General features: G+C 39.4%; 3 protein-coding genes across 3 annotated transcripts; all 3 read right to left on the bottom strand.

The window, feature by feature from the left end:
• Positions 1-2,714: 2,714 nt before the first annotated feature.
• Positions 2,715-3,656, bottom strand: LOC111221355 (olfactory receptor 146-like). Its single transcript, XM_022744715.1, has one exon. It carries the CDS (start codon positions 3,651-3,653, stop codon positions 2,715-2,717), a length of 939 nt encoding a protein of 312 aa, XP_022600436.1. The 5' UTR covers positions 3,654-3,656.
• Positions 3,657-5,456: 1,800 nt separating this feature from the next.
• On the bottom strand, positions 5,457-6,404 carry LOC111221338 (olfactory receptor 52N5-like). Its single transcript, XM_022744699.1, has one exon. The coding sequence runs from the start codon at positions 6,399-6,401 to the stop codon at positions 5,457-5,459; it is 945 nt and encodes a 314-aa protein (XP_022600420.1). The 5' UTR covers positions 6,402-6,404.
• Positions 6,405-9,407: 3,003 nt separating this feature from the next.
• Positions 9,408-10,355, bottom strand: LOC111221337 (olfactory receptor 5AC2-like). The gene has a single exon (XM_022744698.1). The coding sequence runs from the start codon at positions 10,350-10,352 to the stop codon at positions 9,408-9,410; it is 945 nt and encodes a 314-aa protein (XP_022600419.1). The 5' UTR covers positions 10,353-10,355.
• Between the last annotated feature and the right edge of the window lie 1,727 nt (positions 10,356-12,082).

The following is a 12,082-nucleotide window of genomic DNA, read 5'->3' as shown; positions in this document are numbered from 1 at the left end:
TTTAGCTTAACCTTGTTATTGGTATTCCTTCAGTTGTTTCTATTTTGTAATGTTTCAGTGATATTGGATATTGTTGTGGTTTGGCTGACAGATATGCACTGGCGCCTTCTACAGTGGATATGAAATTGGAATTGTTCAATTGACATGGTGTGGATGTGATGTATATGGATGAGTGTTACTTTTGAGTTGATGTTGTGGATTTCATGCTGAGGATTTTTGTATTATCAACTCTGTAGTCGTGGCTATGCGCTGTTATGCAATTTATTTATTATTTTATCTACTCTGACCTCAAACCGATCTGTCAGTGCCTTAATTCACAGATGTTGAAAATCATTTAAAAAATGTTTTTTCATCTGAGCCCGTTCACTTTCCAACACCAAGTGACACCCTTGGGCTCAGGGGTTGAAGCTGTATCACAAGCACTTTTGAACCTACTTGAGGGCGTCCGTGGATCAATTTGACGTGTTGTTGGAGATGCCAGTCCTGCACTGTAAGAGGCTGAGGAGCAATTTCAGTTAACCAATTGATCTGGAACAATGATGAGCTGTGTCAATTATGTAAGATATGGATTAATACTTATAAAAACATATGAATTGATTAACCTACTACTTGGACAAAAACAAATTGGGGTGAGGTAGCAGGAGCTGTTAATTGTTGTTGTAGGGAAACCTACAAGCCTTGCTTGTTGTATTTGTCACGTGATAGATAAGATTGATTTTGTTCATGAGGTAGTGGGGAAACTTGAGCCAGTGTCAGCAACAAGATATGAAGATGTCATTAAACTGCCATTTATTACGGCATAAACTAATGTTAAAAAATCAATATCCACCAGAAGGCCAGTAGTGTTCATTAGTCTTTGCAAGCCTGCCTATGTCAATAAATGTTACTTTTTTGCACACAAACATTCGTCTTTGATGTTGAAGTGCTCATTCACCAGATAGTCATTTTGAAAAATATATTGTGCGAAAAAATCATAAGGATGAATTGTGCTGTATGTGTCAAGACCTTCACATCCTGGGTTCAAATTTGTGAGTGTTTTCGATATATGAATATAAATGTGAACATTAATGAGGAAACTGAAGTATCTATCCTCATATTCATAGGTTCACATTCACCCAGAGTCACCAATCAACTTAAACTACAAGCTTTTACACAGTGGAGAGAAAACCGGAGCACCAGGAGGAAACCCATGCAGGCACAAGGTAAACATGCAAACTGAACACAGAAAGGCCCTGGTTAGCCAGTAGCTTCGAAACCGGAACCTTTTTACCATGAGGCGACAGTGGTAACCATGGCACTGATGAAATGAATTGCTTAATGTTGTTGAGTCTTAGCCTTCTGTTGCTCTGGGTCTGTTTGCAGTGATGTCACATCCATGGGCACTTCCTCAATTTCTCTGTTTTCCCAGTCATCCCCTGGGCTACAGTATCTAGGTGCTTTGTCCACTTAGTTGTCTTACTATCTATCTTCTCCTTGAGTCTTATCAGACTATGTTATTGGACTTTAGCGGTATGTGCCTCCATTTGTTTTCAGTTCTTCTACAGTCTTTATTTAATTATGATATAGAAGTTGTATGCTTCCAGTGAGCTTTGGCTTTTGTTGGCATAGTTTCAGTATTTTAGGGATGCAAAAACATGAATTGTACACATAGAGAGTTGCAAAGGAGAGAACCTATTTCGGGTGCCCTTGGCTCAGGAAGTAAACGTTTTTTTAATTTTTTCAATAGACAATATTGCATGACTCACAGTTTGGGCATTTTTACGACATTCTAGCATTCAAGCCTTCTAAGCGTTCCGATATTGCCAGGTTAAGGGTATTGCATTTAGTAAGGATGGGGCTTGACACATGTTGACACAAACCCAAAGTTGTTCAGTTATTAAGAGGTCTGAAGGTACACAAATTACCTCCCTATAAACATAGTTACTTAAATACTGTCATTTGATATTATAGAGAGCATTTCCACAAAGTCCTAAAGAAGCCTACATTGTGTCTGGGTATTGGTGGTAGAGAAGTAAAATGAATACTGTTTAGGCACCCTTCATATGTAATGTAAGTTTTGGAAATTCATTACAAGAAATTTGATTGTCGCAGAATAAGTCATGGTAAACGTTAAGTTCAAACCTCTGGAGTTGGCAGAGATAAGAAGTTAGGGATAAGGTTTAGAGTTAGGGGAAAGACACACAGAGTAGGAATCTCTTAAGCATTCAATCAATTCCAGAGTGCTGGAATCTCATTCCATCAAATAAGTTATGATGGACAAAGGCTATACAGCGTACTTACGCGCTAAATGTTTTCAAGTTCTTCACCATCAACTAGCTAATTGAAAATCATGAACAGGACTTTCCTCTAACAGAAATCTGACTTGACAGTAAAAGCACGGTTGTTCATAATAAAATGTATTCACCACAATTTTGCTTTTATTATGTATTTTCAATGGACACTTAACGAGAGAGTGTGACATGTGGTTATTTTCAGCACAACATTTCACGACATGAAATATTTTGGGTTGTGAAAAATGGCATCTCTTTGTAATAATGACAGTTTTGGAAATCAAGTGCTTATAATTAGAATTGCATAACAACAGTATTGGTTGGTATTATGACCGTATTATTACTAAGCAGTCGACAAACATATGGACATGGAATAAAGTAGGGCACTGTAAGTTCACATATAATGTTATCTCTGTAGTTAAATGTAAGAATGAAAGTTTGTTGTTATGGCAAAATTTTCTTGGGCTCAAACAATTTTGATAAGAATTTTCGTATCTCTTTGGACTGCATACCATAAATAATGGGGTTTAGGCTGCCAGGGATGATATGAAACAATATACTGGAGAGTTTTCTGTAGTCTGCGTACTCTGGGAAGCGATGCAGAGCAATGAGTGACATTCCACTAAACACCATGATCAGATACACAACCAGATGAGTGCTGCAGGTCTTCAAAGCTTTACTGTTCAGAGTCTTGTTTTTACTGGTCAGACAGACGACAGTAATCTTAGTATAGGTGAGAACTATGCTGCCTATAGAAGCTGTAAACAGGACTACAGTAAAAGTGAGGCCATACACATTATTGATGAACACACTCTCACAGGAGAGTTTGAACAGGGAGGCATTGTCACAGTAAGGATTCATGATCATACTCCTGCATCGGTTCAGTCTTACGGTCAGACCGAGCAGAATCCCGACCAGAACAAAGGCCACTCCCCAGGCAGAAACTGTCAACTTGATCACCATTTTGTTGGTCATTATGGCAGCGTAACGCAGGGGATTGCAGATGGCCACATATCTGTCAAAGGCCATAATCATGAGCACAGTGTTAGTGGTGGTACCAAACATGTGTGAGGTAAAAGCTTGGACCAAACATTCATAATAACTAATGAGACGTTCAGAGGGAGGCCGTAGCACATCTATGAGCAAACGAGGCACCATGATAGAGTTTCCAAGTATGTCATTAAATGGCAGGTTGCAAAACAGGAGATACATCGGCTGGTGAAGGTTCTTGTCAATGAAAACCAGAACAGCAATGCCTACATTTGTGACCAATATAAACAGATAGGAGAGAAAGAAGAAGAGAAAGACCGGGTAGACAGAGTCCTTTGAGAGATTCAACCCCTCCAGCTGGAGGGTGAGGCTGTTGTAGGTGTAGTTTTCCATCAGCCTGAAAGAACAAACATCAGAAATCATTGACAGAAGTGACTTTACAACTAACCAAAATCACCTTCATGCTTTTACAAGACAATGAAGAGTAAATCAACAAAAATAAAAATCAAAGGTGAAAGAAAATCACATATTTTGAATTTGACCAAAAATAGTCGTTATACTGTACATTTTCATTCAGTAATACCCGCTTTCTGAGTCTTGTAGTTCATTGGTCTTTGTATTTTTTTTCTTACGTCTTTGTTGGCAATTGATATCCAGCAAAGAAGATTTCTTTCTTGGTTGCAGTTTTATATAGTCACAGATTTATTCTTGGGGGACTCATTCATTGTCATTGTTTGTAATGCAACATTATGTCATCATGATATTATGGTGATTTGTTCATAATAGACTCCTCATCTGAGTCTGGGTCTGACTGAGGTTCAAATGTCTGGCTGAATCTCTCCAATGTTTCCTCAAACGTTAACCGTCTTGATACTCTTTGCTCTTTCACTGGTTACCTTAACCATGTTAGTACAGCAAGAGAGCAATAGTTTGCATTAGCACAGCCTCTAACATGTGTCAGCCACTGCCAGTTACAAGCTAACAAACAACATAAATAAATAACTACGCTGACCATCCTTATGTCCTCTTGTCCCCAATTTTGGTGCACAACAGACTTCTCACTCTTCAAAAAACTCCCAAGTTTGGGTCTGACTGAGGCTCAAACATGTGGCTGAGTCTGACTCAACTACTCAATTTATTGTGGAGTTCCTTGTTACATACTTAAATTTCTCCATGGGATTGACCTTTATCACAACAATTTAATCAGAGGATACTGACTTCAGAAAGGATTCAGACCCCTTCAGTTTTGTAGAGGCTGTGTTAAGTTTAAACGTTTTCAGAAATTTTTGCAAATTTATTAAAAATCAAAAATTGAATCTCTTACAATATTGTTGAGACCAAATTATGGTCTGGTGTGTCCTCTTTGCTTATTATCCTTGATGTGTCTATAACTTGTTAGGAGTCCAGCTGTGGCAAATTGAATTGATTGGCCATTGTTTAGAAAGACACATGCCTGTGTGTATGAGGTCCCAGAATGCATGCTGCATGTCAGAACAGAAACCAAACCCTGATGTCCAATTATGTTGTAGCCCTTTGCTAAAGAAAAAAATCCCTCATCAATCTAACTCAATATCCCATATATAAAAATCTTATTACAATGGAAAAAAACTGAGATAATGCATTAGCATAGGTATTCAGAGTCTTTACTATAACATTTGATATTTAGCTCAGGTGCCTCTCATTCTGTTTGAACTGTTTGGCCTCAGAGAGAGAGTCATAGTATAGTAAGGGCAGTCTCCAGACAAACCTTTCTCCTGGTCCCAAGAACAAAGAACAATCACAGGAATATGGAATAAATAGGTGATACTTTTCATATACACTTTATTATGATGACAAAAACTTCTTGGCCTCAAACAAGTTAGACAAAAATTTCCGTATCTCTTTAGACTGGATGCCGTAAATAATGGACTTGAGGCTGCCAGGGATGATATGACACAAAATGGCAACAAATTTTCTGTCAAGTATTCTCAGAAGTGATGCAGAATATTTAAAGACATCCACTGAGCAACATAATCAGATACACAACCAGATGAGTGCTGCAGGTCTTCAGGGCTGTATTTACGGCAGGACTCCTGCCAAATACTTGTACCAAAGAGAAATCTTTACTTACAAGAGACACCATACTGAGGCATTCTTTTATCATTTTTTCATGCTTATTTGTTTGATACATTAAGAAAACTAACTTTGAAATGTTTTTTATAACGTTGGAAAACCTTTCTGGGGCTCGAACCATTTTGATAAGAATTTTCGTATCTCTTTGGACTGCGCACCATAAATAATTGGGTTGAGGCCGCTCGGGATGATGTGACACAAAATGCTAGAAATTTTTCTGTACTCTGCGTACTGTGGGAAGCGATGCAGAATAATCATAAACGTTCCACTGAGCAACATAATCAGATACACAACCAGATGAGTGCTGCAGGTCTTCAAGGCTTTACTGTTCAAAGACTTGTTCTTACTGGTCAGACAGACTACAGTAATCTTGGTATAGGTGAGAACCATGCTGCCTATAGAAGCTGTAAACAGGACTACAGTGAAAGTGAGGCCATACACATTATTGATAAACACACTCTCACAGGAGAGTTTGAACAGGGAGGCATTGCTACAATAAAGGCCTCTGATCATACTCCTGCATCGGTTCAGTCTTATGGTCAGACCGAGCAGAATCCCGACCAGAACAAAGGCCACTCCCCAGGCAGAAACTGTCAGCTTCACCAACATTTTGTTGGTCATTATGGCAGCGTAACGCAGGGGATTGCAGATGGCCACATATCTGTCAAAGGCCATAATCATGAGCACTGTGTGAGCAGTGGTACCGCACATATGTATGGTGAAAGCTTGGATCACACATTCATAATAACTGATGAGACGTTCAGAGGGAGGATACAACATGTCTACAAGCAAACGAGGCAAAAAGATAGAGTTTCCAAGTATGTCATTGATTGACAGGTTCCAAAACAAGAGATACATAGGCTGGTGAAGGTTTTTGTCCAGAAAAACAAGAACAACAATGCCACCATTCACAACAATTATAAACAAGTATGAGAGAAATATGAAAAGAAACACAGTGTAGACATAATCCTCTGAGACATTTAACCCTTCCAACTGGAGTGTGAAGCTGTTGTAGGTGTAGTTTTCCATCAACCTGAAAAAAGCAGATACCAATGAATATGCTATACATTAAATTACTACACAGTTTGACTGTGATCAGAAGTATGTACTTATTACATGAAAATAAAGTAAACAAATGAATAGCTTCTATAAATATTTCCAGATTAAAAAATAAAATATCATAAACTGCGATTTGGCCCTCTCCTTCTCTGAATGGTCAGGGTGAAAGCAGATTCAAGTGAATGTGCCATACATTACATTACTATGTAGTTTGACTGTGATTAGAGGTTCTACCTACTGTGATTGAGTCTGGTTTCAGTCTCTTGTCTTCCCTTACTTGTGTCTCCCTGCTCATTGTTGATAATATCCACCAGCTCCAATCAAGCTCTCCTTGGCTTTAAGGTTTTATAAACACGATTTTATCTTCAAGGGAATCAGTTACCTTTAAGTCAGATAATGTGTGATGCAACAATAATAAAAGATTATGCTGCAACACGCAACTTTTAGCTCTAAGACAAGAAAGAGTAAAGTTGTCCATCTGTTCAGGTTAATGTTTGGTGTTTAGCAATTACAAAGCCACTGTATGTGATCAGTTATTCCGTTGGTATTGACGATTTACTCAATTTTGGAGGACACCATTTTTGCCCTTATACAGTACTATGCTTTGATCATTATATTAGCACAAATAAGAATAAGAATTATTAATGCTAACACATAACAAGTAGCTTTACCATCAACATGTGTGGCACAGCCAGGAGTAGTATCCATGGCCTGTACCATCTGGCTCTGGTACAGGAAAAGAATCTGGTTCTGAAGCCCCCAAGCAGTAACTTTGGTTCGTTTGTTCGTTCGTTTGTTCGTCCGTTCGTCCGTCCGTCCGTCCATCTGTCCGTCCGTCCGTCCGTCTCTCGCTTATCCGGGTCGCGGGCGCAGCAGCCTCAGCAAAGAGGTCCAGACGGCCCTCTCCCCAGCCACTTCCACCAGCTCCTCCAGGAGAATCCCGAGGTGTTCCAAGGCCAGCTGAGAGATATAATCCCTCCAGCGTGTCCTTGTTCGGCCTCGAGGTCTCCTCCCGGTGGGACATGCCCGAAACACCTCCCCGGGGAGGCGTCCAGGAGGCATCCTCACTAGATGCCCGAACAACCTCAACTGGCTCCTCTCGACATGGAGGAGCAGCGGCTCTACTCCGAGTCCCTCCCGGATGACCGAGTTACTCACCCTATCTCTCAGGCTGAGCCCGGCCACCCTGCGGAGGAAACTCATTTCGGCCACTTGTATTCGCGATCTCGTTCTTTCGGTCATTACCCAAAGCTCATGACCATAGGTGAGGATTGGAACGTAGATCGACCGGAAAATTGAGAGCTTCGCCTTCCGGCTTAACTCCCTCTTCCCCACAACGGACCAATTCAGCGTCCGCATCACTGCTGACGTCGCCCCAATCCGCCTGTCCATCTCCCACTCCATCCTACCCTCACTCGTGAACAAGATCCAGAGATACTTAAACTCCTCCACCTTAGGCAAAGCCTCCCCCCCGACCCGGAGTGGGCAATCCACCCGTTTCCGGCAGTAACTTTGGTACTCTTCAAAAGTTTTAAGACACCGTCATTTTTTTCACATGTTGTTTAGCCTTATGCTAAAGTTAAAAATAAATAAATAAATGGAATTGCCACCTCATGGCTGTATCCCTCCGCCACTCAGACCAGTTACAGTTTATATCCCTGTTTATCTAGAATCATAGAAAATATGAACAATTTGTGTGAAATTTTGTCATAATTGCTGTATGAAGTCTTGAGTAATGGCTAAAAGTGTTTTGTGAACTCACATTGTACTTGACCTTTGACCACCTAAATCAGTTTATCCTTAAGTCACAGTGGACATTTTAATGCTAAATGTAACGGCTTCCTTGAAGAATTCTCGATATATTGCGTTCACAAGACCAAAACTGTGTTTTGTTAGGTTCCTGTGACCTTGACCACCAAAATCTAATCAGTTTGTCCCAGACTCCAAGTGAACATTGGTGCCAAATATTTTTATACTTATCGGCCCAATTTTACAGTGGAAAAACTCCAGGTTGTCCCGATTGTCAGTCCACCCTTGGTTATGGTATCTAGTGATGGTCCAATCACCACAGGTGACTTGGATATAAATGAATAATGCAATGGACACTCCACTACCTCATATACATAAATGTCCTTAATCTCTGGATGTCTCAAAGCATGACAGCAGCATTGCTTTGACTGACATTAAAAGCACATTTATGTTATTTATGCTTTAATGGCTTCACCACAAGGGATGCTTTCTGTGTGTGGGTCTGTGCATACTGGATGCATATATAGTCATTGCCCAGCTGTTGATCATGGTTGAATTAATACACTGTCTATCAGCCCTCAATATCGTGTTAGTCTCTAAATAATATCTTATTGCTCACGTGTTTACTGACATACAGGACGAATATATTGTATCTCCCCTTCATGTAAAGCGTAGTCTGTCATTTGTTTTAATGTAACAGGCCATCAAGAACCTATGTGAATATGTGTGCAGCGTAAAAATAATTAGTGTGAAGTTCCTTGTTACAGTCTTGAATTTCTCCTCAACAATCTCATCAGAAGATACACTGGCTGCAGAAAGAATTCAGACCAGATCAATTTTGTAGGTTTAGGTTTAATTTGAAATGGATGAAATTTTTTTCCCATCAATGTACACTCAATAACCCATAACCCACGCCCAGCCTTGAAAGTGAGACATCTATAAATGTTTTACATGAAGTTGCAGGTAGTTTATGATACAAAATAGCAAGAAAATTTGTGTTGTATTTGTACTCTGGGAAGAAATGCAGAATATTGATAGGCATTCAACTGAGAAATGTAATCAGATACACAACCAGATGAGTGCCGCAGGTCCTCAGGGCGTTATCTATGGCAGGACTCTCATTAACTCCTTGTGCAAAACACAATGAACAACATACTGAGGCATTCTTCATCCTTATGTGATACTATTAAGTTTGATACATGAAGAAAACTAACTTTGAAATGTTTTTTATAACGTTGGAAAACCTTTCTGGGGCTCAAACCATTTTGATAAGAATTTTCGTATCTCTTTGGACTGCGCACCATAAATAATTGGGTTGAGGCCACTCGGGATGATTTGAAACAAAAGGCTAGAAATTTTTCTGTGCTCTGCGTACTGTGGGAAGCGATGCAGAATAATCGTTAATGTTCCACTGAACAACATAATCAGATACACAACCAGATGAGTGCTGCAGGTCTTCAAGGCTTTACTATTCAAAGACTTGTTCTTACTGGTCAGACAGACTACTGTAATCTTGGTATAGGTGAGAACCATGCTGCCTATAGAAGCTGTAAACATGAATACAGTGACGATGATGCCATACACATTATTAATGAACACACTCTCACAGGAGAGTTTGAACAGCGCAGCATTGCTACAATAAAGGCCTTTGATCATAGTCCTGCATCGGTTCAGTCTTATGGTCAGACCGACCATAATCCCGACCAGAACAAAGGATACTCCCCAGGCAGAAACTGTCAGCTTCACCAACATTTTGTTGGTCATTATGGCAGCGTAACGCAGGGGATTGCAGATGGCCACATATCTGTCAAAGGCCATAATCATGAGCACTGTCTGAACAGTGGTACCGCACATATGTATGGTGAAAGCTTGGATCACACATTCATAATAACTGATGAGACGTTCAGAGGGAGGATGCAACATGTCTACAAGCAAACGAGGCAAAATGATAGAGCTTCCAAGTATGTCATTGATTGACAGGCTCCAATACAGGAGATACATAGGCTGGTGAAGGTTTTTGTCCAGAAAAACAAGAACAACAATGCCACCATTCACAACAATTATAAACAAGTATGAGAGAAATATGAAAAGAAACACAGTGTAGACATAATCCTCTGAGACATTTAACCCTTCCAACTGGAGTGTGAAGCTGTTGTAGGTGTAGTTTTCCATCAACCTAAAGAAAGCAGATACCAATGAATATGCTATACATTAAATTACTACACAGTTTGACTGTGATCAGAAGTATGTACTTATTACATGAAAATAAAGTAAACAAATGAATAGCTTCTATAAATATTTCCAGATTAAAAAATAAAATATCATAAACTGCGATTTGGCCCTCTCCTTCTCTGAATGGTCAGGGTGAAAGCAGATTCAAGTGAATGTGCCATACATTACATTACTATGTAGTTTGACTGTGATTAGAGGTTCTACCTACTGTGATTGAGTCTGGTTTCAGTCTCTTGTCTTCCCTTACTTGTGTCTCCCTGCTCATTGTTGATAATATCCACCAGCTCCAATCAAGCTCTCCTTGGCTTTAAGGTTTTATAAACACGATTTTATCTTCAAGGGAATCAGTTACCTTTAAGTCAGATAATGTGTGATGCAACAATAATAAACGATTATGCTGCAACACGCAACTTTTAGCTCTAAGACAAACCCCCACGAGAGAGATCTACGCTTTTCAGAAAGGAGATTACAATATTATTTGTCCTGTATTAGTCGTAAACACGTGAGCAATAAGATATTATTTAGAGAATAACACGATATTGGAGGCTGATAGACACAGATAATTAATTCAACATGATCAACAGCTGGGCAATGACTATATATGCATCCAGTATGCACCAGACCACCACAGAAAGCATCCCTTGTGGTGAAGCCATTAAAGCATAAATAACATAAATGTGCTTTTAATGTCAGTCAAAGCAATGCTGCTGTCATGCTTTGAGCACTCGCATTTAAGGACATTTATGTAATAGAGTAGTGAGTGTTCCATTGCATTATATCATTTATATCCAAGTCACCTGTGGTGATTGGACCATCACTAGATACCATAACCAGGGTGGACTGACAATCGGGACAACCTGGAGTTTTTCCACTGTAAAATTGGCCGATATAATGAATAAATATTTGCACCAATGTTCACTTGGAGTCTGGGACAAACTGATTAGATTTTGGTGGTCAAGGTCACAGGGACCTAACAAAACAACAGTTTTGGTCTTTGTGAACGCAATATATCGATAATTCTTCAAGGAAGCCGTTACATTTAGCATTAAAATGTCCACTGTTGACTTAAGGATAAAACTGATTTAGGGTGGTCAAAGTCAAGTACAATGTGAGTTCACAAACACTTTTAGCCATTACTCAAAGATTCAAAAGCAATTATGACAAAATTTCACACAAAATTGTTCATATTTTCTATGATTCTGGATAAACAGGGATAATAAACTGTAACTGGTCTGAGTGTGGAAGGATACAACACACGAGGTGGCAATCCATTTATTTATTATTTTTCCTTTAGCATAAGGCTTAACAATGTGAAAAATTACGGTGTCTTAAAACTTTTGAAGAGTACCAAAGTTACTGCTTGGGGTTTCAGAACCAGTTCTTTTCCTGATCCAGAGCCAGATGGTAACAGGCCATGGATACTCTACCTGGCTGTGCCACACATGTTGATGGGTAAAGCTACTTGTTATGTGTTAGCATTAATAATTCTTATTCTTATTTGTGCTAATATAATGATCAAGCATAGTACTGTATAAGGGCAAAAATGGTTCCTCCAAATTGAGTAAATCGTCAATACCACGGAATAACTGATCACATACAGTGGCTTTGTAATTGCTAAACCAAACATTAACCTGAAAACAGATGGACAACTTTACTCTTTTGTTGTGTTT

The sequence above is a fragment of the Seriola dumerili genome, unplaced genomic scaffold (genome assembly GCF_002260705.1).
Source record: "Seriola dumerili isolate Sdu_G_001 unplaced genomic scaffold, Sdu_1.0 BDQW01000086.1, whole genome shotgun sequence".
Lineage (NCBI taxonomy): Eukaryota > Metazoa > Chordata > Actinopteri > Carangiformes > Carangidae > Seriola > Seriola dumerili.
The sequence above is the reverse complement of the archived record's forward strand: the minus strand, read 5'-3'. Positions and strand labels throughout refer to the sequence as shown.

Excerpts from the sequence above, each read along its gene's own strand:
- LOC111221355 (XM_022744715.1), bottom strand. The coding sequence starts at position 3,653 with ATGGAAAACTACACCTACAACAGCCTCACCCTCCAGCTGGAGGGGTTG.
- LOC111221338 (XM_022744699.1), bottom strand. The coding sequence starts at position 6,401 with ATGGAAAACTACACCTACAACAGCTTCACACTCCAGTTGGAAGGGTTA.
- LOC111221337 (XM_022744698.1), bottom strand. The coding sequence starts at position 10,352 with ATGGAAAACTACACCTACAACAGCTTCACACTCCAGTTGGAAGGGTTA.